Source organism: Dipodomys merriami, unplaced genomic scaffold, assembly GCF_024711535.1.
Source record: "Dipodomys merriami isolate MVZ:Mamm:240054 unplaced genomic scaffold, mDipMer1.0.p SCAF_69, whole genome shotgun sequence".
NCBI lineage: Eukaryota > Metazoa > Chordata > Mammalia > Rodentia > Heteromyidae > Dipodomys > Dipodomys merriami.
The window spans coordinates 4,443,239-4,471,229 of record NW_027206279.1 but is presented as its reverse complement, the minus strand read 5'-3'; the positions used below and the strand labels follow the sequence as shown (position 1 = coordinate 4,471,229).

At 57.7% G+C, this 27,991-nt stretch overlaps 2 protein-coding genes across 3 annotated transcripts; one reads left to right on the top strand and one right to left on the bottom strand.

Moving 5' to 3' along the window:
* Nucleotides 1-9,656: 9,656 nt before the first annotated feature.
* On the top strand, nt 9,657-17,253 carry Ccdc9b (coiled-coil domain containing 9B). 2 transcript variants are annotated; one of them, XM_070005789.1, is made up of 11 exons: nt 9,657-9,791; nt 10,587-10,697; nt 10,941-11,048; nt 11,521-11,673; nt 11,764-11,889; nt 12,372-12,559; nt 12,776-12,831; nt 13,770-13,823; nt 13,922-14,012; nt 14,559-14,601; nt 14,686-17,253. In XM_070005789.1, exons 1-11 carry the CDS (start codon nt 9,780-9,782, stop codon nt 15,184-15,186), a joined length of 1,443 nt encoding a protein of 480 aa, XP_069861890.1. In that variant the 5' UTR covers nt 9,657-9,779; the 3' UTR covers nt 15,187-17,253. The 2 variants fall into 2 exon arrangements, with proteins under 2 accessions (XP_069861890.1, XP_069861891.1); XM_070005790.1 differs by lacking the exon at nt 9,657-9,791 and adding an exon at nt 10,421-10,497.
* A 4,493-nt stretch (nt 17,254-21,746) lies between these two features.
* Inafm2 (InaF motif containing 2) lies at nt 21,747-24,571 on the bottom strand. The gene has a single exon (XM_070005788.1). The coding sequence runs from the start codon at nt 24,413-24,415 to the stop codon at nt 23,921-23,923; it is 495 nt and encodes a 164-aa protein (XP_069861889.1). The 5' UTR covers nt 24,416-24,571; the 3' UTR covers nt 21,747-23,920.
* Between the last annotated feature and the right edge of the window lie 3,420 nt (nt 24,572-27,991).

Genomic DNA, 27,991 nt, shown 5'->3' with positions numbered 1-27,991 from the left:
GGAGGGATGCTCAGAGAAATGCCCAGCCCCCCCCACCCCCCATGGTCACCGCCTGGCCTGCCAGCCAGGCACTGCAGGTCTCCCATTTGGGGAAGAGAACACACACCAGCCACAGGAGAAGCCTGCGGGGCCAGGGAGTCCAAAGGGCCTGGATGTGGGAGGGTCTCACACCGCTGGCAAACGGGCTGTGGAAGCAGAAGGTGGGACAATCTGACAGTTTACCTGTCCTGAGTAGCTTAGTTTGGTTGGAGGGATACAGGGCTAGCCTACAAATCGGTGCCAGCTGGGCAAGGTGTGGTCAGACCCCTGAGGGTCTCCGAAACTCGAGGCAGAGGGAGGGGTCCAGAGAGGAAAGGCTTCTGTCTTCCTAATAGGCCTAGAGACATGGCCTTTGCCACCCCCGGGGGTAGAAGAGAGGGAAGACATGGCCGTGTTGGGAGGAGTTAGGGGTGTGATGAGAATTCAGGAGGCTGGAGAGTTGGGGCAATGGTGAGGTCCCTCTGGATGGCAGGGTGCTGGTTGGAGGCTGGGATGTATAGAATGAGGTGTGGGCTGGAGCCTGGGAAGGCCCCCCAGATCTAGATAGACGGGATCTGGTGGAGGTGGCTGGGATATACTTGAGGTCCGTGGATGAGAGTGGGCATACAGGAGAATTGGAGGAGGAGGACCTTACACAGCCATTTGCTGTGGGCCCACTGAGTCAGGCTTCTGTGGATGCCAGGAGAGATGCCCCATTCCAGCAACAGAACCCAGAGGCCACAGTGTCCCCTGAGTGTCAAGTGAGGGAAAGGAAAACAGACTTTCTTTTCTTTCTCTCTTTCTTTTAATAGAACATGGCCTCTAGGAGCCTGTTTATTAGGAAGAGAAGATTCTGGCTCAGGACCCTGCCAGATCAGCAGGGCTCCTCAGCATGTGGCCTGTTTCATCTTCCCTCAGTGGTGTGGGCCACAGTGCCTTGGACCATGGCAAGGGGCGTGTCCTCCAGGTCCCGGGGGACAGTGACCTGGGCCAGGGGTGTGTCCTCCAGGTCCTGGGGGGCAGTGACCTGGGCCAGGGGGGTGTCCGCCAGGTCCCGGAGGGCAGTGGCCTGGGCCAGGGGGGTGTCCGCCAGGTCCCGGGGGGCAGTGGCCTGGGCCAGGAGGCCTGCAGGGTCCTGGAGGACAATGCCCTGGACCTGGGGGAGGAGGACAGTGACCCTGTGGAAAGCCAAATGAGCAATGTCAGAGTCCAAGGTCAGTGCCCAGTTCATTTACAGTCATTTCTTCTTCACCCCACCTCTCCAGGGGACTCAGGACTCCTGAGTCTTGAGCAAGGGGTTGTAGTGGGGGGGGGCCTGGGGGAGAGGATTGGCAAGTGATGGCTCCCAGCCTCCCCCACCCCATGTCCTCAAGAGGCCTCTTGAGCACACAGCAGGCTATGAAGGAGAGGGATCTAGATTTCCTGCTTCCCATTTCTTAGGCAAAGTGTGATTTCCACTCCTGCACCTCAGTTTATTTTCTGTGTAAGAAGTTCAATTATCTCACATTACCCCTTGCCTTGCAGAGTGATTAACAGCGGAACCCTGCTGGAGCCCAGGCTGACTCTACTTAGGAGCCAGGATGGGGATGGAAGAGGCTTCAGAGGGGTCACTAAAAGCAAGGTGGGGGTAGGGAAGGTGAGGAGGGGGGAGGGGGAGGCAGTCAGCAGGTAAGGAAGATTCAGGAGCTGAGGAGAAGTGGGGGGCGGCGGGAGAGTGGGAGGAGACCAAGGGAAGGAGATGGAAGGTGTGTGTGTGTGTGCACGCGTGTGTGCGCGTGTTACACTTGCCTATAGACAGCCATGGGCGTGGTTTGGAGCTGTGCAAACAGAGGAATGTATGGCGTGTGTGGTACCCAAGCCCCTGTGACCCCCGAGCGCGTGCCAGACCCCAGAAATCAGGAAGAATAGTAAGGGAAGTCAAAGTTTTACTTCTCAGATAGAAGAGGGATGCAGAAAGTGTGTCTTGAAACCCATGTTGGTTAGAATCGCTCCTGAAGCCTAAGATCAGGCCCAAGGAGGGCTGTGATGTTTGATTCCGCACTAGGCCACCGGGGAGTCAGGGCCATGTGCAGCGGAGATGGGAGAAATACCTTCTCTGCGTTGCCCCCACCAGGGTCTGAGGAGGGCTTGGTATAATGGGTGGAGCCAGTTAGCATAGGCCCCTGGGCTGAGTTTCCTGGGTCATGTGACAACATGCCCCATCTGGGCACAGGGGTGTCTACAAACAGCCACTTCCCTCCCTCTCTACCTCTCCTTCTAGGGCTCTCTTGTGGTGGACCCACAGATCCAGTTGTGTGCTCACAAGGGTGGAGCGGAGGAAGGGTACAACCTGTGCCAGGGGCCCCACGGTGTGGCTGCGCCCTGGGTGTGAGCCAGCCACCCAGCCAGGCGGTGAGGCTAGCCAGGAACGCAGGGCCGCGGCGGACAGGTGGGGACGCAGTGGGAAAGAGGACGGAGTGCTGGGCAGGGAGGGGAAGGAGACAGATGGCAGAATGGCAAGGAAAAGCTGGAGGGGGGGGTAGCCTGCTCCCGCCTTTTCATTTGGTGGAAGTGGAGGCCCAGGAAGGAGGTTTGGAGGATGTGGCCATTGGGAGGTCAGAGGGGAGAGGCTTGGGGGGACGTTCCTACCTTTGGACCTGTTGGGGAGGAAGGGGAAGGAAAGCAGCTTTGGTCATTTCATTCAGCAGCATGGAAAAAAACTCCTGACCTCTTCCCGCCCAGTCTCCCCCACACCCCCACTCCACCAGGCTCCCCAAGAGGGCCAGCTGCCCATGTGCATGCCTTCATTCATCTGCTCCACAACACAACAGATGCACATGGAAAGTCAATACAGCACTCGCAGCGGGGCCCTGCGGGCTGGGCGCTGGCTCTCTCCCAGTGAGGAGGTTGTGGGTTCTTGTTACACTCTGTGAGCTCTTCTAGTCACCTTAGCCAAACCTCATGATGATGCGCTCACTGGCCCAAACCCCGACTCTTCCTCCTTCCAGCTCAAGGCCCACCCCCTCTCCTCCTTGCCCCCTCCAGGAGGCCCTGTGGTCACCCGGCCCCACCCCTTTCCTCTCCTTCACCCCACGCTGCTCACCTGGATGCATCTTTAGATGGCCAGAGCTGGCGAGTGACCCCCAGAAACACCTGTGGTTCGAGAAACGCAGGTTCCGTTTACAGCAATCTAAAACTCAGTCTCTTTTCCTTCCCCAAGACGCACGCACGCACGCACGCACGCACGCACGCACGCACGCACGCAGCCTCTGGCGGGACACAGAGCCGCCCTCTGGGTGCAGTGGTGGAAAAGGGGGTTTTGTGCACATGGGGAGAGGAGACAAGGGCTGCACCTGTCCCCGAGTCCCACACCCCTGCTCCTGATGTCGCCCCCTCTCTCCTTGCTTTCCACTGCTTCAGTCTGGAAGTGTGGGAAGACAGATGGACAGACATGCATACGGACACACAGTCACACACACCACAGCACAGGCCCACACACCCAGAGAGAGAACCGGTGTGTGCGGAGAGCCGAACCCCCCCCCCCCGACCCCCCCAGTCCTTACCTGAGGGAGAGCTCAGCTCGGGACAGGAAGTCTGTGGCTCTGTCTGTCTGCAGCTATATTTGTGTAGGCCTGGGAGGGGCGGGGAGGGGTGAGGTACACCAGGACAGGTTGGACACAGGTGAGTGAGGAGGGTGAGGCTCACCCTTACCGAGCAAAGGGCAGTGGGAGGAGGGTGGAGAAGGAGACAGCGATCCTGCCCTTGCCCTTTGTTGCCAAGCCCCAGGCTCAACTCTTAAATCACTGTCCAAAACAAGGAACTATCTGAGAACAGAAACCCCATAGAACCTACGAACCTCCATTACCAGCTTTCCTCTCTCCCCGATCCTCCTCTCTACTGCCTCTTGCTCGCACAGTGGTCTCATATGTAGTGAGCATACCCGCTGTCTAAGTCATCTTTGTATTCACAGGCACGCCATTCTTAGGTACCCAAGAAACATTTGGTAATGAATGAAAGGCTGGGGCTTGAACTTAGGGCCTGGGTGCTGTTCCTTTGCTCAGGGCTACCATTTGCTACCACTTGAGCCACAATTCTACTTCCTGCTTTTTTTTTCTTTTGGTGCTTTATTGGAGTTACGAGTGTCATGAACTTTCCTGCCCAAGCTAGCTTTGAACTGCAGTCCTTAGATATCAATCTCCTAAGTAGCCAAGATTACAGGTATGAGTCACCTACACCTGACTAAGGCTGGAATTATTGTCCAATAAAAACATAGCTGGGCACTGGTAGCTCAAGCCTGCATTCCTAGCTACTCAGGAGACTGAGCTCTGAGGATCATGGTTCAAAGCCAGCCCGGGCTGGAAAGTCCCCATGAGTCTCTTATCTCCAATTAACCAGTCAGAAACTGGAAGTGGAGCTGTGGCTCAAAGTGGTAGAGTACTAGCCTTGAGCAAAGGAGCTCAGGAACAGCGCCCTGAGTTCAAGCCCTACAACTGACAAAACAAAGGTTGGCTTCCTTTTCTGCATTTTATATTTGTGAGGGATTTTTCCCCCTTTTCTTGTTGATATATTTTTACCTTTTTTTTTTTTTTTCCTGGAAGAAGGAAGTGCCCCTCCTGTTCTCAAAATGCTGCTTCAAATCCCAGGACCTCAAAGGCCGCCTCCTCTGTGGCAGGCGGCTTCAGCAACTTCCCGGTTTCTGTGTTTCCACCAAAAAGCACAGGGACCAGGTGAAATCAGAAGCCATTGCAAACAGCCATTGTTTCCCTCCACCTACGAAGAACCTTGTGAACTCCGTGTATTTGAGCTGCAGTGCATTTGGACTGTTAATAAGTAGTAAGGCTCAGGACGTAGCTTGGTGATAGAGCACCTGTCTAACAGTACCAGGCCTCAGGTCTGAAGCCCATCAGCGAGGAAGAGAGAGAAAAACATACCCAAGAGAAGTGAAAACCCAGGTCTTCAGAAAGACTTGTGCCCAGTGCTCATTATGGCCTTGGGAATAGCTGAATAGTTAGATGATCCTTCCCTAAGTGAATTGGGCCTGCATGCAATAGAACGGTATTTAATATCAATAAGGGATGAACTGTTGACACACATGTGTCCATTTCCACAGTACAATATGGCAGAGCTCACCGTAATTACAGGATGTAAGAACTGGAGGTGTTGCTTAAGTGGGAGAGGGTCTACTAAGGTGAAGCTGAGTTCAAATCCCAAGTATTGCCAAAATGTGTGTGTGTATGTGTGTGTCTGTGTGTGTGTGTGTCTGTGTTTGTGTGTGTGTGTCTGTGTGTCTCTGTGTATATGTGTATGTATGTGTATGTGTGCATGTGCATGTATGTGTATGTGTATGTATGTGTGTGTTTGTGTATGTGTATCTGTGTGTATCTCTGTGTGTGTGTGTGTGTGTGTGTGTGTGTGTGATGACAGCAGAGCAGCAGTTACCTGGACTGGGTTTTTTGGACATGGCCACTATCTTGATTGTGGAAATGATGTCACACAAAGAGCAAACACCGTGTGGTTTACAGCCTGTCAACTGGAGTTCAATGACAACTGTAAACCAAACAAGACAAAACACTCTCAGAAAACAAGTTGAAAAGGGAGGAGGAGATCTCCAGGGTGGGCAAGGAATGATCTGCTAGTGAGGCTTTGCCGTTTGTGTGCTTCAGAGACATGGAGAAGTTGTCTGAGGTCGTCCAGACAAAGCATCGCTAGCTGGAATTAGTTCAGATTTCGGGCCACCTGCGTCTGGAGCCTGAGAAGCTTTGCCGAGCCTCTGACAGACTCCAGCCAGCTTTGGAAGTGTCCTAGGTGAGAGGACTTTGCTTTATGACCAGGCGGGGAGCCATTACTCTTTTGTGTGCACATTCATTGTCATCATTGGGAGGGCAACCAGGGCAGAGATGGCTGCTAGGGAGGGCAGAGTCCTAGGGGAAGTTTACAAAGGTGGGGTACCTGCCTGCCCCTCCTCCCCCCATCCAGTCCTCATTGGGCAGAGGGCACTTCCTGTGCCCACTAGCACCTACCACACCTGCCCTCCAAGCCCTCCTCTTCCAGAAACCTTCTCTTCCCTTCAGAGATCCTGAGGCCACCACCCCTCACCCCTGGCCTTGGACAGGGACCTGAAAAGAGAGGCCTTTGAGTGGGAGGGTTGGGGGGGGGCTGAAGGGAAGGATGGGCAATTCTTGTTACTCAGAAGGAGGACAGGGTGATAGCTGGATGGGGCATTCAAGTCCAGCCTATGCAAAGTTTGCAAGACCCCATCTCAAACACCAGCTCCGAACAAGAGGGCTGGCGACAGAAGCTCAAGTAGTGGAGGCCTGGCCTCTCAAGCTCCAGGCCCTGGGTTCAATCCTTAGGATGGTAGCGAGAGAAACAAGGGGGTCGGAGCCCACGAAGGTGGCGGAAGCTGTGCTCTGGGCACCAGGCACAGGACGCAAGTTGCAGATGTGGCGAGAGTCAGGGGGTGAGCCCCTGGCACCGGGCGTGGCAGAGGTGACATTTCTGGGGTGAGGAGCTTCTCGGAGGCCATGGGTGGAGGCGTTTTAGAGGGGCCGTGGGGACGGACCCCATGACAAAGGCAACCGCGGCTGCACAGGCTCAGATGGCAGCGATTTCGTTACCTGTGGCCATGGCATCCCTTGGTGCTTTCCCTGGTGGGCGCTTGTGGGGGCTGCCCTTGCCCTGCCTCCCACAGCAGCCCCCCAACACACCCCAGGACTGAAGTGCTCCCAGCACAGGATGGGTGAAAACCCCCAGCCAGGACCTCCGTGGCGTCCGCAAGGCCCCCTCCTTCTCCCCCTCCTCAGCCTGTGGGGGCCCCAGGCCCACTTCAGTCCCTCCACCACCGCTTCCTCCAGGCCTTGCTTCCATGAGGTCTTTGTTTGACCTTCATGCTGTTGCTGGCTTTGTGCCCAGTGGGGGACATCACCTCCTTTTATAGAGGTGACAGAGAGATAAGGGCCACAACTGATAAGGAGGGAGGAGGAGGCAGAGAGAGAATCTTCCACCTGCCAGGCCCGGTGCCAAGGCTGAGGAGGGAGAGGGTCAGAGCCCTTGTATTCCGTGGCTCCCCACACCCCTCCCCCTCCCCGACCAGAAGTGGTGACTAAGGCCTGCTCCGCGCTGCCGCATCCTGCATCCGCTGCAGCCCTGGCCTCCACTGTCCCTCAGTGGCCTTCCTCCCCATGGGCCTCCCTCCCCTTCTCAGATAGGAGCTGCTGGGCAGTCACCCTGTCCCCAGGGTTGGCTCTAGCTTTGTGCTCCAAATGCCATCAAAAGACTGGGTCCCGGGCGGGGTGTGGGGTAGGGGGCACTGGCTTGCCCGGGCCGGTGTCTGGGGAACCGAGAGGCAGCCAGGACAGCAGTAACCAAGGTCCGTGCTCTGCGGTGCTGGGCCAAATGGCAGCCAGTGAGGACTCAGCCAACGCAGCCGTGGTGGGCCAGCTGGTGAAAGACACGTTAAAATGACAAAAGCAACAAGCGCAGGGCAGGATGCCAGCCGCCTGGCTTCTAGTCTCACGCACAACACGTTGAAGCTGTGCAGCCCAGGCCCTCTCTGGGCTTGTTCCTTCCTCCAGTAAAATAAGGCTTTTGACAAGAGGATGACTGCTGGAGTCTGGTGGAGATGGGCAGTGGGAATGACAGCCCGGGGACGCCCTGGGGAGAAAGAGGCAAGTGCTGCCGCCCCCCGGTGGTAGCACTGAGCAACAGCACCGTGATCTCCTAGAGAATCAAGTGCTAGAAGTTCTCCTGTGGGCTTGGGGTCCTCTGTCACCCGCCTGCCACGTGGGTGCTGCGTGCATCCTGGGCGGATGAAGGAGATGCACAGCCCGTGGATCGCACGCCCACAGCGTGGCACCGCACCACGCCGGCTCCTCTTCTCTTTTTCACTCTGTAGGAGCCCACAGGTGGGCATGGGGTCCCAAGGCCCTTGGCACAGCACTTCATGCCCTCTGACAGCCTCTGCCCAATGGGCAAGCCGTCAGGCAAACCGCAGGTTCTGGGGAGAGTGGTAGAATGCGGGGGCAGCTGGGAGGCATGACGCATTGCGTGAGTAATGATGCTTGGACACGTGGTCAGCGAGCGCGGCGCTCTCTCTGTGTGATGTGAGTGTTGGGCCCGTGGGCCTCGAGTCTGACGGGGGTGGGAGCCCTCGTGTCTTCCCACAAGGTGAAGGGATGGCCGGACTCCTGCCTGTCCCTGCGGCTCCTGGTCCCCCTGCTGGCTGGGAATGAGGCTACATCTTTCTCCTTAAACCTGGTGGTCCAGGGGCCTGAGTTCCAAAGAAGGTGGAGAGCCTCAGGTCTCCCTTCTGGACAGGGGATCTGGGGGTTTCTGAGCTGAATCACACAGCATGGGGCAGGGTGCAGAGGGGGTGCGAAAAGAAGTGTGTGTGTGTGTGTGTGTGTGTGTGTGTGTGTGTGTGTGTGTGTGTGTGTGTGTGTGTGTGTAAAGGTAGGGGGAGCCTGGGTATGGAGCCTGGTGCGTCACTGGTGCTGGGAAAGCAGACAAGTCTGACTCAGTGGGAACATCCGGCAGGAAAGGAGGGGACCACAAGCGGTATTTGCAGGCAGGATGGGAGCTCTGGGCATGCTGGATGGGGTGTGGGGCCAGGAGGGAGACTGGACAGGAAAGGGGCTAAGCGTGGGGATGGGAGGGGGGGGGCGCCTGGGCAGGGGAGGTTGGGCCTCCGCTCCCTGTGCAGGCTCTGAGGGGGGAGAGAAGGCAGGGGGCTTTTCTGTTCTGTCAGCAGAGGGGAAAAGCCGCCGGGAGGAGGCGAGGAGGCAGACCTGGCTGATTTGGGGAATGCCGCAGGGCCTCCTCTTAGCGTCTGGAAGCCAGAGCCTTGTGATGATGGGACTAGAACCAGGCACTAGGAATACAGATGCCAATCCTGGCACCCCAGTGTTGGACCTAGAGCTGAGCTAGGACACCAGCCGGAGCCACATGAGGACAATTTCTGGGGAGGTGATCCTGAGAAGAGACACTGCTTCCTCTGGATCAAAGAGGCTGCAGGGGTCAGCCTCGACGTGCAAGGCCGAGAAAGGCCCAGAGTGAGGACTCCACAGAGGGAAGGCTTCCGCGGCCCTGAGCTATGATGCTCAGGCCCAAGCAGGCCCCGGCTAGCTTCTTGGTTGCTACCAGTGACTTAACAAACCCAAATGGAGGGTTGGGAAGGTGGCTTAGTGGTAGAGCGCTTGCCTAGCATGCACAAAGCCCTGGGTTCAATTCCTCAGTACCACATACACAGAAAAGGCTAGAGTTGGTGCTATGGCTCAAGCGGTAGAGCGCGAGCCTTGAGCACAGAGAGGCTCAGGGACAGCACCCAGGCCCTGAGTTCAAGCCCTAGGACTGGCAAAAAAACAAAACAAAACAAAAAGACCCCAACGTTGACCTGGGGAACTGGCAGGCCAGGAGGGGTTGCCTGAGGTGTGTGCTGCGGGAGTTTTCACTTTTTATAGGTGGGCTCAGGCTGCTGGGACCAGGCCTCCGGTGTGGCCCAGACCTGTGGTGGAGAACGCCCTGTCCGTCTGTCTGGTGATACCAGGGCAGGGTGGGGCAAGGTGCTGGGCCGGCCCAGCTGGCTGCCAGGGCCCTGGTTCTCCAGTGGAAGGGAGGGGGTGGCGGCTGCAGCGGTCCTGGCTGGAAGCCCAGAGGCGTCTTTTGTAATCACAACATGATCTCGTGTGCTGAGCCGCGAAGCCGGCAGGGAGAGGCGGACGGAGGCCTGGCTCTGGTGGTTCTCCCGGCTTGCTCTGGAATTCTCTCTGAGACCCACCGCTACCATGCACTCAGATGTGAGTGGCATCTTGCCATTGGCAGGGGGCTTCTTGGGGCTGGGAGGAGGCCAATCTATTAAGCAGTCACGTTTGGGAGCAGCTGGGGACAGCCGAGGACGGCCGGGCTGGGGGCGAGGGGGCCGTGATGGGGCAGGTGGAGGGCTGGGTTGAGGCGTCGGCCATATCAGAGACCCGGCAGCCAGCGAAGCCTGCAGGGCCCCGGCCTGCTAGGGGAGGCTCCTTGGCTGTAGCTCCCTCTCTGCCCCCCTCGGCCGGCAGCTCGGGCCTGCAGGGCCAGGCCCGTGGGAGCAGCTCCTTCCTGCAGGCCGGGTGCAGGACTGGGAAGCGGGATCTGGTGCCTGGTAAGCTGAGGACGAGGCTAGCACCTCTTCCTCCCACAATGATTCTGGATTTGAGAAGCAAACAGCTCCCCCCCTCGACCTCCTGAATCCCCAGCCACGGCCGGCCGGGCTCTGCTGCCAGAGCCATTTTTAACTCCCATTCCAGGCGGCTCACAGGAGCTCCCTGGAGAGCCCGGGGGAGGGGAGGCCGCTGCGGCCGCCCAGAGCTGCGCCCTGGGTTAGCAGACTTGACTGGAGCCTTCAGGAGGCAGAGACAGACAGGCAGGCCCAGCAGGGACACAGGTGGAGGACTTGTAGCACCACCTCCTCCACACAGCCCTCTTCTCGCCCGTATGGCCTGATTTTGTGGAGCCCCTTGGGTGGTACGGACAAGGCCAGGTGGATGTGATGGTTGGGGAACCCCTAAAGGGGAGATCCAGCAGTCAGGAGCCTGGTTCCCTGCTCTGCATAGGGGTTGCCCAGAACCGAGTCCCCCATGCACAGACAGGAGAAGGATGCCGAGCTGGACCGGAGGATAGTTGCCCTGCGCAAGAAGAACCAGGCCTTGCTACGCAGGTACCAGGTGAGTGGCTGAGGACCCTCCTGGTGGGGGCGTCTGCCTGCCTGCCTGCCTGTGCGGCGGCCATCCGTGGGCACAGGAGTCTGCATAGCCAGGGTTGGAGCGGTCATTGTGTCTGTCAGAAGTTTGGTCAGGGTCTTAGGCACCTCTGATGTCCCACGGGTGTCCCTCTGTGTAGGCCCGTCTGCGTCTGTGTCTCTGTGCGTCTGGGGGGCGTGGCCTGCGCTGATCTAGGCCCTCCCACAGGAGATCCAGGAGGACCGACGGCAGGCAGAGCAGGAGGGCATGGCCGTGACCACCCCCGGGCCCCTCCCAACCGACAGCCTCACCGTCACCATCAGCCAGGTCCCCGGAGTAAGCCTCGCCCGAGATGGGGGTGGGGGGTGGGGGAGGTAAGGGGTGGGGGTGGGGGGCTCTTGTCCCTCTTCTTCTCCCACCTGCCATTCCGGGAGGGGCCACCAAATAGACGCTTCCTTGTAACTTGTTCTACTCCCACAGGCCTGCACCTATGCCCTAAAAACACAGACTGCCCCCCCCCGCCCTGCTCCACTCCCAGACCTGGGCTCCCTGCACAAAGTGGGGGTGGGGGTGGGAAGGAGAAGTCGGGGCTGAGGAGGAGGGGGGGTGTCCACGGGCCATGGGGGATGGGTGAGCCATGGCAGCATCTTGGGCGGCGGATAACCTAATGCCACTGGCATGTGAACGCCCTCGGAGCCAGCTTCTCTGGCAGCATTCCAGGGAGGGCCCAGGGTGGAGCCCAGGCCTAGGGGACCCCCAGAAGCCCCAGCACCCTAGTCCTGAGGACACAGGCCCCCTCATCCCACAGGAGAAGCGCGTGGTCAGGAACTGGGCCAGGACCCCCCTGGGACCTGGCATGGACCATGAGGTGCTTGAGGATGAGGAAGCCGAGGGTCACGTGGGTCCGTTCTGCATGGGGGACCGCGTGGAGCTGGCCGTGACCATGGAGAACAAGGCCAAGGTGAGCGTGTGGGTCCTGGTGGCCACTCCCCCACCCCCCACACCTCCCCACCCCCGGCTCTGCCACAACCCTTACGTTTTCTCTCTCCAGGCCAAACGGATCGTAAGTGAAAAGCCCCCCAGAGCAAGGAACCAGGGCCCAGAGGGGTCGCCCGGTGGGGCCCGGCCCCAGAGCTCCCCTGTGCACACAGCCACCAGCTCCGATTCTGCAGGGAAGGTACGTCTCCCAGAAGGGCTGGGGCATCAGTCAGCTGAGTCAGGCCTCTGTCCCTCATTGGCAGGGACATGATGTGGGCAGTGACAGCGAGAATGCCCACCCCGAGTCTCCACTTTGGGTGAGGGCCTTGCCATGACGGGAGGCTGGCAGGGACTGGCCTTGTGCCAGCTGTGACCTCTAGGTGGCAGCAGCCCCCTGTCTTTCCTCTTTGCTCACAGCCTCTGGGTGCCCCTTTACCCCCACCATGCTGGGCCAGTCCATACACCAGCAGCATGTGGTATGGACGGTGCCAGGCAAGGTGCCACCGCTAGCCTAAGGAGATGATGCACAGAGAGGCCAAGCCACGTTCTCCAAACACAGCCAGCATGTCTGGCACTCTAGAGATGATGGGCCACCGCTGAGAGAGGAGGGGGTTGGTTGGTAGAGTTGCTCCAGCCTCCACTCCAGCCCCTTTCCCACCCTGCGTGCGGTTCTCCTTGCAGGGCACTTGGGATTCCCACCACCTAGGCCCAGCCCCCCGACAGCCGGTGCGGCCGCCCCGGGAGGCGGACTGGGACTATGTCCAGTGGAAGCAGGAACGGGAGCAGATCGACCTGCTCCGCCTGGCCCGACACAGACATGCACAGGGTGACTGGCGCCACCCGCGGGACCTGGACCAGGCCAAGCCCACGTGGGTGGCAGCGCGAGCAGCCTGCTGGGCTGAAGAGCTTGGAGGGCCGGGCTGACCGCGGTGCTGGTTTGGGAGAGAGAGGGCACACCCTGGGCATGCCCTGGGATCAGGGATGTGTCCTCTGCTCTCAGTGCTAGGGTGGGACCAGGAGGGGCGGAGTCCGTATGGGGCCTGCTGCAGCCACCAGCAACCTCACCCCTTCCTTGATCCACACAGGCTACAGAACTGCAGCAAGCCCACTGAAGACGGTCCAGCCAGGGGCAGCAGAAGGGGTGAGTCAAGACTTGCTCTCCTCTCCCCGCTCTGCCATGCCTTTATACACCGCCCCCCTCCCTGTCCCCCTTCCCCCTACTACCGATTGAGACAGGTCTATTCCGTCCAGGCTGGTCTTGACTGTGATCTCAGCCTCCGGAATGCTGGGGTTACACATGTGCACCACCATTCTTGGCTGCCTCCTTCCACTGCCTCCACTTTTTCTTTTCTTTCTTTTTCTTTTTTTTTTTTTTTTTGCCTGGCCTGAGGCTTGAACTCAAGGCCTGGGCACTGCCCCTGAGCTTCTTTGTGCTCAAGGCTAGCCCTCTACCACTTGAGCCACCACACCACTTCCAGCTTTTCCTGAGTTGTTTTTTTTTGGGGGGGTGGGGTGGGGAGATAAGAGTCCCACAGACTTTCTTGCCTGGTCTGGCTTTGAACTGCGATCCTCAGATCTCAGTCTCCTGAGAAGCTAGGATTCCAGGTGTGAGCCACCAGCACCCTGCTATGTCCCCCCTTTTTAATACTGTTCACTTCCTCCTTTTTTCTCTGTCTCTTGATGTCCTACTTTATTCAGAGCTGAAAGGAGGCATAGCACATCTTCCTTCCTGTCCTTCCCCTTCTCACACTGTCAGAACCATGCTGCTTGCTGGGGCCAGTCGATGCCTGCCCTGGGGTCTTCGGGATCTTCACAGAAGCTGGTACTGATCAGGCTGAAGTCTCAGTGGCTCTCTGGCCTGCTGCTGGAACAGCCTTGTGTATTTCTGGCACCCTGATTCCACAGCCATGGCAGCTGAGGCCCTGCTGGGCTGATCAAATCTCCCCAGGCCCCAGCTCTTTTGGGGAGACATAAAACCCATAAGTGGATGAGGACTGGTAGCCTCTTGGTGCTGGAAGAACCAGGGTTTCTGCTTCAGGTCACCACACCCTTTCCCCATGTCCCTTGTCCCCTCCTTAGGTCCCAAGACCCACAGGAAGCCACAGACCCCCCTGTCGACCCCTGAAGGAAAAGGTGAGTTGAGAGGAGGGAGAGGAACAGGGCTCCTCGGCCTGATGGAGGCCCCAGTGGCGGATCCTCTTCTCTCCTTGACTGTGGGCCGTGTCTTGCAGGTCGGGGTGCACAACCTGGCAGGCCTTGCGTGGCACCAGCCACAGGCAGCAGAGCCCAGGGGAAGGAGAGGCTGACCGGCAGGGCCCGAAGGTAACAGGTGGCCGGGAACAAGAATCAAGGCAGGCATCTAGGTGTCCTCATTTCCGGGACAGGCCCAGATCCAGATGCCTGCTCTGTCCCCTGGGCCCCTGCCTCCTGTGTGACTTGCTGCCTGGCGCTGGCTAATGACAGGCAGGGAAAAGCCACCAGCAGAGGCAGCAAGAGCCCCAGAGGCCCTGGGGGACGCTGGAGTAATTACAGCAGCTCCCTCCCCGGGGGAAGGGTGGCTTTTCCCGGGGCAGTGCAGGCTGGGGCAGGCCTAAGTCCCCGTGGAACTCAAGATGCATCAGGCTGGGCCACGAACAGCAGCTGGGGACCCACCACGGGGCAAGGTAGGTGGCATTCAGAGGAAACAGCTGGGCTTCGGGAACAAGGCCGGGCAAGCTCCCAGGAGCTTCGCTCTGGCTCCAGGCCTGCTCTGAAACCACCAGTTCTAGAGTATTGCTGGATGCATGGGCCCTTGGCTATGGGAAAGGGGGGTCCAGGGAAGTGGGGCGAGGGGCGGGCTGAGGGCCTACACCTGCTGCGTTCCTGCAGGTGGGACCCAAAGGAAGAGAAGGAAGAGCCGCAGGGTGGCCAGGTGGGTACTCGGGCCTCAGATGGGGCAGCCCCGGGGGCACAAGCCTTGAACTGAGCCACCAGCTGGTCTCTCCTCTCATTTCAGGGGACTCCCGCCGCTGAGGAGGAGCACACACAGAGGCAGAGCAAGACGGAGCCAGGGAGGCTGGAGACATCCCCTGCTTCCAGCCCAGTCCCGGCGTCCCCAAAGCAGCCGGGAGGGGAGGCAGGAGCCCCGGCCGCCCGTCCAGCCCCTGGCTCTCCACAGACACCTGACTTGGCACCTCTCGACCTGTCTCTAGGAGGAGCCAGACAGGGCGCATGCGTGCTCAGTCCAAAGTCAAGCCACCAGGAAGGTCCATGGGCCTGGCCGCACGGTCCTGAGCAGCAGCCCCTGGGGCGGAATGACCCCCAGCCCGGGCTGCAAGTTCAGACTCCTCCTGAGTCACAGAGAGAAGCAGGGGTCTCAGAGCCCAGAGAGGATAGGGCTGGGCCTCCGCAGAGCCCAGCCCCTCGAAATAGGCCTTCCAGAGGGACGGGGCAGAGAGGGAGAGGCCTGGGTGCGAGGAGCAAGACAGGGGGGCCTGGTCCGCCAGGAAAGTGCTGAGCAAAGCTCCTGGCCGCGGGGAGTCAGCCTGGGACAGGAGGGAGGCACTCAGTCAAGTGTCTTCTGAGGGGCCTGGGTCCGGTTGTGGGTGGTTTATGTCCATCTGGCTGAGCAGCGTGGCTAGCTGTCCAGCAGGGCACCCCGTGAGGGCAAGGAGGCTCATGTGGCCCCTCCGGGCCGCTCCCCATGCACACAGGGTTTTTTTTCCTGCGTGAACACGGCCCCCGGTGTGCAGACATTCTGGTATTCCTGACCCAAGTCTGCCAACTGCCAGGTCGTGACTTCAACAGCACTGGCCCTGGGCTAAGCTCAGCCCCCGTGTACATGCAGTTTCTGCTTCCTCGGTTCCAGGCAGACAGCCTAGCTAGCAGTCCCCTCTCCGGCCTGTCCCAGGATGGCCAAGCAAGGGGCAGTCCCAGGTTCAAACACCACCGGCCTGCTTCCTCGCACTATGGACTACAAGGCTGAGAGCCAGGGAGGTCTTACTCTGCCAGGGCCCGGCCTGCCAGTAGAGCTGGGGTCTTCTCTGGAAAGAGATTCCCCCTCTCTGAAATGGGGAGGGCTCCTCCAACCTCAAGCAGAGTGGGAGAGCTCCCTGGCGGGCACACCCCTTCCCACACCCAGGTCAGACATCACATGCACCCAGAGTGGAGATGAGGGCCTGGCCCAGCCACCCAGGGTCATTTCCTGCCCCTTGCCATCCAGGGTCATTTCCTGTCCTCTCCTCTTCCCTTCCCCCCCACTCCCCAAACAAGTGACAAGCAAGAACTCAGAGGGACGGCAACTGCAGCTCCAGCTCCGGAAGACATCAGGACTTGTTCCCCACCCCCCAACTTAGTCCTCATTTCAGCCCCTCCCCTGAGGCCCACTGCTGGTGAATTATCCAGACTCCGCACAAGCTGTGGCTCCTTTTCAACAAACATTTCAGTAACCAGCCAGTGGGCGATGGTGACTGCCAGCCCAGCCCAGCCTAGCGAGAGGGAGGAAAGAGCCCCCGGCAGTGAGGCCGAACCCTGGGAGCTGTTCCTAGCTGTAGGTGCCTGGTAACCTGGGGCAGGACACTGGCTGGGGGAGATAACTGGGACCCAGCCCCCTCTCCCTGGCAGACAGCGGTGCCCCTGTGTGACCTGGGATCCTCTTTGGAAGAGCCCAGGGAGGGCCTACAGGGTGGAGTCCCAGTTTGGGCTTTCTGATGGGCTGTGGACCCCACCCCGTGGCCTCTACTTGGGGAGGGGCCTCTCTTCGGCCCAGCTTGAAGGACTCTTCACGAGTTATCACGAGAGGAGTCGCTCAGGTTCAAACACAGTAGGTCCGGGGAGAGCTCGGAAGTCCGCATTTCTATAACGGACCTCAGCTCAGGCTTAGGCTGCTGATTCCTATGGAGGCAGCGGCAGAGTCTAGACTCTAAGAGTGGGTTTCTGGCTATGTGGTAGAGGGGAAGAGGAAGCTAGCCAAGGGGTGCCACTGAGTGACGGGGTGAAGAGGTTGCCGTGGGGTGCATCAGCAGAAACATTTCTAGGCCAGGGACACGCCTGGTTTGGGTGGTGACTGCAAGCTCAAGTCAAGTCTCTTGCCTTTCAGTCATACACACGGATGCATGCATGCATGAACACATGCGTGCATGCATACGTACATTCATCCCTACATGTATGGCTTTGGAGTGTGCCGTACACCTTTGTGGCTTGTGACTCCCAAAGAAAGGCGCTGGGCAGGCCCAATACTGGAACGCAGATGTCTCCAGAAATGACTATCATCAGGAATTTGCATTCTAGCCTGGGGATGGACGGGGGTGGGGGGCGGGCAGTGCTGCTCCAGTAGTTTGGAGCAGGCTAGGCCTTAGAATGCTCTGATGGACTCGATCTGAACCCTAGGCCAGTCATTTGGCAGCCGGGTGGCCTTGGCCAGTTGTAACCTCTATGGTCTCAGTCTCCTTATCTACAAAATGAGGCTGAAGAGCAGAGTGTGGGAAATATACCTGCACACAGCGCAAAGGACTCTGGGAGCAGCCTGGCCCGCAGAAGGCCCTTGGTGAATGAGCTAAATAAATGAAGCAGCTGTGTGGTGTGATCTCCTGTGTGTCATCTATGGTTTCCTTTACCTTCTCTTCTGCCCTCATCTGCACTGGAGGAGGAGATCAATGCTCTACCAGGGAAAAGAGGGATGGTTTATAACACTCATATCCCCTCGCTAGTGATCTACAGGAGTCTGACACTTGGCAAAGTGCTGGAGGCGTGTTCTTGCCTTCAGACCCATCAACTTCTAACTTGGCATGCTGGCTCTTGAGCCGAAGGGTTCCTTTCCTCTTTTGTTTCTATCAGGAGCAGTCTTACAAACTTATACCATAGGTTTTGTTTCTTTACTATCTTCCCCTAGAAACCAGCTCCCCTCTATGGAGTTTGCTCTGTGCCCCTCAGACTCGAGTTTTACCATGAAAAGAGCATATCACGATTTGTGTTTTCTTGTGTGGCCACGTGGGCATTCTTGCAAGCCCGGTCACCGACCAGGGCACAAGCCTGAAGGTCTGACCGTGAGTCACCTCCAGCTCTGCCTCCAGCCTTAGGGGCAGGAGCATCAACAACACAGGGCAAAAATTCTTCCTGGTCACATGGGGCTTGTTTTGGGGGACAAAACAGGAGAGGTATCAAGAGAAAAGACTAAAAATACCATCTCCTCCTGCCTCTGTGTCATCTATCAGTGTCCACAGACCTTGCCAGCATCGTCCACGCTGGGGTTATCAGGGCTCCCGAGGAAGGACAGATGGGGGGGTGGCCATTACCCCACTTCGGGTGCATTTCAGGGCTGGGAAGGGCAGGGAGATTAGCCAGCAGGAAGCACTCAGGGACGGAAGGAGGCTGCTTTCTCTCAACAAGGCTGGGTCCACACCACAGCCCTCATTAAGCACCCGCCTGACGCCAGGGAAATGAAATAGCACAGGCCTGGCACCACTGGGAACAAACGTGGCACCCAATGCTCCTTTTAAGGACTGGATGGAGCTTTAGCAGGCCCGGGGCGGGGCAGGAGGTAAGGTACACACATCAGTACCTTTCAGGGAGAAGGAGGGGGACTCTCTGGCCTGCCTCCCTCTTAACAAGCTCTCTAGGGCAACTTCTCCAGCAACTGTCAAAAATAATGGGCAAGGTAGGATTTTTTTCCCTCCTCTCACACACCCTGGGGACACACAGTGCTCCCCCTCCCTGCCCCCCGCCCGAAGCAGGGCGGCAGGCTCCAGCCAAGAAAAAGATCGAAAGTCACCTTGATAACCAGCTGTCAAAACAGAAATATCCTGCCGGGCACGGGCACCCGACGACTCAAGCCTGTCATCCTAGCTACTCAGGACACTGAGATCTGAGGATCATGGTTTGAAGCCAACCTGGGCAGGAAAGTCTGTGTGACTCTTATCTCCAGTTAACTAGGAAAAAAAAAAAAAGCCAAGTGATAGGGAGTGCTAGTCTTAAGCAGAAAAGCTCAGGGCAAGTACCTAGGTCCTGAGCCATGTCCCAAGATTGGCACAAAAGAAAACACAGAAATATCTGAACCGTGGGCCGGGCGCCAGTGGCTCACGCCTATAATCCTAGCTACTCAGGAGGCTGAGAGCTGAGGATCACGGTTCAAAGCCAGCCTGGGCAGGAAAGTCCGTGAGACTCTTACCTCCAATAAAACCACTAGAAAACTGGAAGTGGTGCTGTGGCTCAAGCGGTAGAGTGCTCACCTTGAGCTGAAGAGCACAGGGACAGCGCCCAGGCCCAGAGTTCAAGCCCCACAACAGCCAAAAAAAAAAAAAAATCTATATATCTATATATAGATATATAGATATATAGATATAGATATACATCCAAACCATAAGTTATAAGGTCACAGGGGAAGGCTAGGCCTGTGGTTGTCTGAGAATCTCCTAGAAGGCCAGGCTCTGCTTCCTTGGATGCCCATTCTGTTGTTCTGCGGTGGCATGGTGTGCCACGCTCCCAGCTGCTGCTGCCGCCGCCGCTGCCACTACCACCGCAGCTGGTTGGGACACCAGGGGCCCATCCCCACCTCCCTCTTCACAGTTCTTTCCATGCGTCATCTCCCCAATGGTTCAGACATGTCCTTGAAAACATATTACCCCATGCACTGAGGGTATTACTTAGAATCTTATTGTAATTTAACTGCCAAGCGACTGCAAGATCAGAAAGCTGAAATGAAGAAATCAGGGCTGTTTAGCACAGGAAGTTTGTGGTGAGCGTGAACTGATCGCTTCTTGAGCTGACCGGGCACGGGGAGCTGGCCGGGCTTCCTCAACTGCCATGCTGGGTGCCAGGACTGCATCCTCTCCAAGGATGGACAGCCTGGTAGATTCTGGGTGTGTGACAATGAGAGACTCTTCTTGTTTTTGTTTTTAAATTAGCTACTAGAGGGCTGGAAGAGCATGGTGCAGGCTTTCTGGCAACGGCAAACCACAGGCTATGCCTGTAAGTGAAACAGATGTGACCCAAACAACAACCACCCCCCAAAAAAACCTGTCAACAGAGCAGCTATTTTTATAGCTCCATGTTGGGCCGGGGCAGAGCGGAGGATGAATGGGTCACGTGGACCTTGGTAAGCCCCGTAAGCACTGCGTGGAACATGGTCACAGATTTCTGGAACCTTGAAGGGCAGGAAAGCCAGGCCTCAGTTCCTCCAGTTGGAAACAAAGAACTGAGGACGGAGGCGAAGAGCAGCTTTGAGCTGTCACGGACCCAGACTCGATGATACGCGGCCGAGGATGCAAGTTCTCACACGTGGACTCTGACACCATGGCTGATTCCACCCAACACGGCGATCTGCACATTTTGAGCCCCTAACGACTGCTCTGTGCCAGCCACTGAGAGCTGGCCATGAGAAAGGGCCAGGGCCAGTGAAGCCCCCTTCCCCCAAGAAAAACCCCAAAGTACACTTGTCACCCTTTTGTTACTGAACTGCAATTCCAGAAATACCTCCACTGGGGCAGAATAGCTGTGATAGTCCTAGAGCTCCAGACCTGACCTTCTGGTCCTCCTTAAAGAGACATGTAGGAACAAGTAGACACTGTGCAGTCGGCATCACAAAATAGGATATAAATACTTGACTCAAGAGCACACTGTCTTAGAATTCCCCAGTGAAAACTGAAAAAGAAGGTAGATAGAGAAGCTTCCAAAACCACATAGAAACCTACAGCTGTTGGCAAGAGAAATGTTTCTTATGCTTAAAGCGACAGCGAGACACTTTCCAGCACGGGATAATCCATGGAAGAAAGAGAAGCTGGCCCTCACCAGCCAGTCGGAAGGGCTCCCCGACTCCACGTCTTCTTAAATAAACCCCCACTTTCAAAAGAGAATCAATTATCTCTTTTCTTCAGGTTGCACATGGAAACTTCTACTAGAACCAAACATTTAGTAATAGTCTTGGATAGCTCCTGTGCAAAGGTCCTGGAAAGAACGCTTGGCATGGGCCTTCCTGGATTAAAACGTGAGGATGGGTGAGTTGTAGTCCTTTCCTTGCAGTTGCAAAGAAAGCGCTTCTGACCACTGTTCCAGGCCAGCCAGGCTCTGTTCTAATCGGCAGCCGGCAGGCTCTTGCTGTACCTACTGCTGGCTGTACCGGACGACGTGTGAAACCTGGGGCAGAAAGGAGGGGCTGGCTCCAAAGAGCCTGGGAACTTTCACTCCCCTTCTGCTCTGCCTTACCAAGTCCTTTCACACAAAGCCATTGTGTAGGCTGAAGAGGGGAATAAAGGGAGGGCGGCCTTTCTCCAGGCCTCCCCGCAGACTACACGGTGGAGTAAAAGCACGGTGGCTACCCCCCCACAGCTCCGCTGAAGGGCAGCCTCAGGGGGCCCACCAACACGGGCTTCTCACTCCCGAATGACACTGGGCAGCATTGTCTGATAATGAGCTGAGCTCAATTGCTTACCATGTATTTTGCAGCATAACTAATCCCTAATACTTGTGCTTTTCACCCACATGTCTTTTTTTGTTGGCTTTAAGGGGAGGAAGAAAGAAAGAAAGAACCCCACCCTCACCTTTGAATCAACCCACACCTCTCAGCGGTGTTGTGAGCACAGAGCTGAGATGGAGCAGCCCAAGTGCAGTCGTTTGTCCTTCCCAGAGTCAGTACTTCGGGGGAGGGATGGGGGGGAGTGTAGGAGGAGTGGAAGAGGGGGCAGTAGTTTAAAGGTGAGAACAAACAGCCTGTCCAGCACCACTTGGCCTCTCCTCCCAGCTCAGACCGCTAAATGTCTGGATCAACCTTAATTGTCACACTTACTGGTCCTTTAGCTAAGTAGCTGCTTAGTCCTGCAACGCAGAACTTGTTTGCAGTGTTTCGGGTTGGTAAAAGGTGGCTGACTAAGTAGGTATCACAGTCCTCCGAGCCCTGCCGCCTTCCTGACTAAGATGAATCCTGCCACCCTTCACTAATCTATTCAGCGGAGCCACTGGGCACCCAGGGCAGCAGAGAAATTGCGTTTTCCTCCTCAGCCTATTTGTCACCAACCCGTCCACCACATCCCAGCCCAGCCTCCCTCCTCCTCCTCCAGTCCACGAGAGTCAGTCGCTGACACAGGCTTAGGCAGAGTTCTTAGAATGTATTTTTGTTCACCTGAAAAATAAAACTTTTAAAAAATAGACAGGACTTTTTGAGTACAGGTATATCTTGAATGGCTGAATTATAAATAATGTCTCTGGTCATGTTCACAGCTAGGGCTGGTACGAATGTCCCAATTCCAGGGAAGGCTTTAGACCCACTGGTGGCCTCACCAGGCTCTTTGATTCATCCCAAAGTGGATTGAAACAGTTCAGAAAAGCAGGGGACAGGGCACCGATTCCCAGATGCTCTCCTTTGAGTCCAGAGATCAATTTACAAATTATTAAAATATATAGGACTAAAAATTCACACCGTAAATATAAATTACAGGCTATTATTGAAGTTATAAAGTGGCATTTCATATTTCTTCCCCCAGTCTCTCAGCAAAAATATTTAAAAAGGCCTGGTGGGCTTTTTAAAGACTGAAGACCTAGTGAGCTGCTAAGAAATCTCCTCTAAGCCCAGAGCCCTCCAGGAGCGGCCAGCCTGCCATTGGCTGGGGCAGCTCAGTTGCTATTTTCTTGCCCACAACAGGACATGGCTTAGAGCAAGGCTGTAGTCCTGTAAACTTGGATCAGAGCTAACTGGAGTGCAGGCCAGAAATCTGGAAAGACAAACGGTCTCAGGACTCAGGTGGATAAGTTCTCTGTTTTTCTTTTTTAAGTGCTTCATTTCCCAAAAAAGGAAACACCAGGGGTTTGATATCTTTTCACTACCCACTCTCAATTGCCTAAAAGCAAGTGGCAGAAGGAAATGGAATCCAAATTGAGGAAGTATAATTCTTGCTGCCCCAGAGCTATCCGTATGTCATTTCCCTGATGCGCGGGCCTCCTCTTCTACAAAATTACAGACCACGTTTAAGTGGGGCTTATCAGGATCGAGGACAAGCCAGTCAACCTCCTGGCTGCTCTCTTCTCTGGCTATCCGAGCACAGTCCTGAGTGCGAATCCCATCTTTTGACCTTTCGGATTCTACAGCAAAACCCCAAGCCAGAGGACGGGATCAAAGCTCTAGTTTCACAATGCCTTTGTCACAGGCTCAGGAAAGGGGAGAGGCAAAAGTGAACGAGGCAAGATCTTAAGGAGCAAGAAGTAACATAAGACACAATCTGGAACTAGACAAGATCTGGAGGAGCAGAAAGGAAAAAATTAAAATTAAAAAAAAAAAAAACACCACCACACTTGCCAGCCCGTCTCCGTACAAGTGCTTGCTCTTCCCAAAGGAACTCTGTGCCGAGCTGGGAAGCTCAGGATTGAGCAGCACTGCTCTTTGCCTTCTGTCCCTGGCTCTAATCCAGACACTGAAGACTGACAGGAAGCCACTTCTGGGGGAGGGGGCACCAGGGTGGGAAGAGGAAAAGGCCCAGTGCATTTCCCACCCTCTGCAGAGACTCCTTCCGGGTCTCCTCTGTCATGTCAACCCTCTTAAGAATAATTATACCCTTGTGTAAGAACATCATTAACCTATCTTTCTGACCTGGGAGGGGAACAGGGGAAAAGCAAGGGTGGGTGATGGAAAAAATAAAAAGTGGATGGGGTGGGGGTGCCCTTCTGGGCTAGGTGCACTTCGGGGGACCAGCGGACAGACCCCTAAATCAGAGTCGGTACAGTCAGAAGCTACCCAGAAGCTGCAGGGGGGGGGGGATACATGGAGTTCTGTATGATGATAGCTACCAGTGCGTGTGTCCACGGCTATGTACAGGGATCTATAAATCAAATGCATGTCTGGCCACTCCAACGGGGTGGACGTACCTGAGCTCCACTACTTTTGGGTGCCCTCTACCCTTTCGAGAGCTCCAGCTTATTTAAAAAGAAAGAAAGAGAGAGAAAAAAAGAGCCCCTAACAGCTCCCTCCTTCCCCTGAGTCTCGGGGGTGTGTGTGTGTGGGGGGGAGAAGGACCCAGTCACCCCCATTGCACGTCGGATACACCAGAGCGCGCGGCGCAGGCCTCCCCCCGCCCATCCCCGGCGGCCCCGGGGCCCGGGCGCAGTGCGGTCGGTGGTCGCGGTGGTCCTGTGGCTGACGGCCCCGGGCCCCGGGGCCGAGTGCGTGTGTCCGGAGGGGGGGATCGGCGGGGAAGGGGAGAGGGGAGGGGATCCGCTCCCGCGCGGGGCTCCCCGCCCGGTTGCTGCCGCGGGAGGGGGGGCTCGGACCTTCACCAGCTCCGGGGCGCCTCCTCGTCGTCGTCGTCGTCGTCGTCGTCCCGGTCGTCGTCGTCGCCCGGCCCCCGAGGCCGCTCCAGAGGCCCGGCCGGCGGGCCGTGCGCAGGGGGCTCCGGGGCGGCGGGCCGGGCCGCCTGCAGCGGGGGCGCGGCGCGCGGCGCCTCGCGGCGGGACGACCGGGTGGTGTTGGGCCCCGCCGCCGCCGCCGCCGCCGCGGCCCCCGACGTCCCCGACGGGCCGGTGGCGTTGGCGCCGCCGGGGGGCGGGCCCGCGGCGCCCCCCGAGGTCCCGGCGCCCACCGGCTGCCAGATGAGGCTGTAGTAGACGGCCAGCACGATGGCGGCCAGCGACACGGACAGCACGTAGGCGAACACGGTGGCGAGCCGGACCCACTTCTTGTTGGTCTTGGCCGCCATCTTCGCCTTCTTGTCCCCGGTGTAGGTGGCCGGCTTGCCCCGCTCGGCCGGGCCCGCGTCGCGCTCCTTCATCGGGGGGCCACGGCCTTTGCCCCGGTGCTCCACGGCCCCGGCTGGAGGGGGGGCCTGGCGGCCCGCGAGCCCTGCGCAGGGGGCGGCCCGGCGCCCCGGGCTCCCGGCGGCTCCGCGCTCCGCCGCGCTCCGCTCCTCGCGCCGCCCGCCCGCGGCCCGCCCGCCACCGCGTCGCCGCAGCCGCTCGCCGGGGCCTGCGCCCGTCACCGCCGCCAGCGCCGCCGCCGCCGCCGGCCCGCCAGCTGCTTCCCCGCCGCCGCCGCCACAGCCACCGCAGCCGTCCGGCTCCGCGTCCCCATCCGCCGCCGCCGCCGCCTGCCCCGGCCGCTCGGTCTCCAGTGGCCGCGGAACCGCGCGCTCCGCTCCAGCCCGGCTCCCCCGCCTCGCGCGCCGGCCTGGGGGCGGGGCCCGCGCGCCGGGGGGCGGGGCCTGCGCGCCGGGGGGCGGGGCTGCGCGTCGGGGGGGGCGGGGCGGCCTCTTAAAGCGGCGACGCCGCGGCCCGCGAGCGCCGCGCGGGGAGCCGGGGGCGGGCGGACCCCCGCGGCATCGCCCGCTTACGACGCTGTGCGAGGCGCCCGGTTCTTAAAGGGGGCGACTACCGCCGAGGCCCGGCGCGGGCGGGCGCGGCGGGGCCCGAGCCCTGAGCGCTTCTTTAAAAGGGATCGGGCACTGCGCGGGGCGGGGCGGCGAGCTGACAGCGGGGCGTGGCCGGGGCCGTGGGCGTGGCCGTGTTGGGGGCTGGCCGGGGGCGTGGCCGGGGGCGGTCCGCTCGGGCCCCCCGCCGGCTTCGCCCGGGGCTCCGCGGGCGCCGGCCCCTCCGTGTAGACCCGCGTCCCGCTCCGCGGACCCCGCTGGAGGCCGTCCCGGACTCCGGAGCCCGCGGAGGCCACGCCGGCCGCGCGCCCCCCACGCGGTCCCGGGGCGCACGGCGGGGCTCTCTCGGGTGTGTGGCCTTGGCTTGCACCCCAGGGGCCCCGGGGCCCGGCCGGGTGCTAGCCCCTTGGGCCACAGGGTGCTCCGCGCCCGCTCCGTGTGGCGGGTCTTGAACTCGGGGCCTGGGCGCTGTCCCTGCGCTCTGCAGCTCCAGGCCAGCGCTCCACCGCCCGAGCCACAGCTCCACCTCCGGCTTTCTAGAGCCTCATTGCAGATAGGAGTCTCACGGACTGTGCTGCCCGGGCTGGCTTTGAACCGCGGGCCTCAGTCGCCGGGATGACGGGCGTGCGCTCCCCTCCTCCTTTCCAGAATGTCCAGCTCCCTCCTCCAGAATCTTATCTCCTGTGTTCCCCGAGCAGCAGCCTGGGTGTCTGAGTGGGGGGGCCCTTGGTGGGGGCCGGGGGAGTCTGGGGCCGGGGACCCTCTCTGCCGCCTGACCCACTGCCCCTCCTCCTCCTGGACCTTTGACCTTAGACCCTCCCCTCTCCATGAAGTCTTAGGGTGCCGGGCCTGCTGGACCACAGGCCCCAACCCGGCCGACGCTCGGCGCTGATGGAGGCTTAGGGGCGGCTCTGCCTTTCCAAGGAAAAGCCTGCCTCTTCTGACAAACTTCAAGTCCACTGGGGCTTGCCTTCTATGGGCTGATAGGGTAAAATAACAATAACAACAACAACAACTCACTCCCTCACCCTGCTCCCAGATCAGCCAGAGCTGGTTTTGAAGGCAGCCTGTGGAACTAAAATCCCTGCATTGGCTCTGAAAGTTGTCCTCTCGCCTCCACCTTGCTCTGTGTGGCCTTCCTGGCATACAACTACCTACCCCAAGGCGAATTTTTTTGGGTTGGTTGTGGGGCTTGAACTCACGGCCTGGGGACTGTCCCTCAGCTCTTCAGCTCAAGGCCGGCGCTCTACTGCTTGAGCCACAGCACCACTTCCGGCTTTCTAGTAGTTTATTGTAGATAAGAGTCTCCTGCCGGGGCTGGCTTTGAACTGCGATCCTCAGATCTCAGCCTCCTGAGTAGCTAGGATGACAGGCGCCTGGCTCAAGGCGAATTATTCTTAAACATTTGGCGTGAGACCGAAGCTTCCTTTGATTCCCCTTTCTGGGATTCACACCATATTGTTTCTCCATATATTTGGTGCACATTAAACTACTTTTTAATTTTTATTTATTTTTTTGCTTGCTTTCCAGCATTGTAGGAAAACAGCATGTCACTCTTCTGTACTAAAAAAGAGTACCACACTGAAGCTTTTAATTCATGCCTCTGGCTCTAGTCTTTCCCAGTGCCAGATTCTTTAACCTGTCATCAATATAAGTCCTATTTATTATCTGGCTTTACATAGTGTCTTTTACCCCTGCAACTCAAAATGCTTTCAGATATAATTGAGCCTTGGTCTCCCTGGTGCCTGAGCCATTAAGAAACCATTAGTGAATTCCAGTTATAGGCTACTAAATGGCCCCCTAGTGGTCTGAAGGTGAAAATGCTTCTCTAAGTGCCTCCCCCCCACCCCCCCACTTCCCCCACCAAGGGTGGGCAGGAACTAGAGAATCAAGGCAGCTTGGTGACAGAATGAACTCAGAAAGCCGTTGTTTGTGTCTGTCCCCCTGGACCCTACAGCCTCCTCCTGCACAACATCCCGTGTCTGATGGCCATGCCTGATTATCTTCTCCCAGAGGAAGCCCTTTTAGCGTTTGGAAAGTTTTAAGCAATTATAACCACAGCAGGAACCACGCCCTCAGTATGTGCTGGCCTCAGTCTTAAAGCAGTGTGTCAGGTAGTTACCATTTATGTTCATTTTATAGAAAAAACTGCTTCAAAGAAGTTAAGGAACTCCACCAAGGCCACAGGGACTTCAAACCCGAGTCTTTCTGACTTTGGAGCCTTGAGCTCTTGATTCCTGTTCTACACGAAGACACAACCAAACCTTCTCTCTGTAGTGGATATTGTGGGGTTCCACGCAGGCCACTCACATGATGAGGTACCCCTGCCGGGTTTAGTGGCTCACGCCTGTAATCCGATCTGCTCGGGAGGCTGAGATCTGAGAACCATAGCTAGACAGGGCAGGAAAGTCCAAGAGACTCTTATCTCCAATGAACCAACAAATAGCTGGAAGAAGAGCTGTGGTTCAAGTGATAAAGCTCTCATCTTGAGAAAAAATGGCTCAGGGACAGAACTCAGGCCTAGAGTTCAAGCCCCAGGCAAAAAAAACAAAAACAAAAAACAAAAAGTCACATGGGTCCTTGGTTCAAGTGGGAAAAACATCCGCCAACTCGTCCCGTGTGCACATCATCCCAGCTGATGTCAGCGTTTCTTTCAAGTAAAGACGATGCTCCACGGGGAAGGGGTGAGTTCGGATCACAAGCTGTCACACCAGGGGGCTCCCAGGAGGGCCCAGATCCTTCCATGCACAGTGGAGCGCTTCCCAGTTAATCACGAGGAATGGTAAAAATAGACACTTCCAAGGGTCAAGATTTAATAGAACTTGACAATATGTGTTGCTTTGTTGAGGATATTCTTAAATAGAACTGACTTTTCTTCCTGTTTCCAATGCCCCCCTTTTCCTTCCTTTCTTCCTCCTCCTCTTCCTTCTTCTCTTCCCCTTCTTCCTCCTCGTCTCTTCTTTCCTTTCCTCCTCCTTCTTT

Bases quoted from the DNA above. Each gene is read 5' to 3' on its own strand.
- Ccdc9b (XM_070005789.1), top strand. The intron at 10,698-10,940 runs GTGAGTGGCTGA...GCCCTCCCACAG, and splicing joins CCTTGCTACGCAGGTACCAG to GAGATCCAGGAGGACCGACG. The intron at 12,832-13,769 runs GTGAGTCAAGAC...TCCCCTCCTTAG, and splicing joins AGCCAGGGGCAGCAGAAGGG to GTCCCAAGACCCACAGGAAG.
- Inafm2 (XM_070005788.1), bottom strand. From the start codon at position 24,415: ATGAAGGAGCGCGACGCGGGCCCGGCCGAGCGGGGCAAGCCGGCCACC.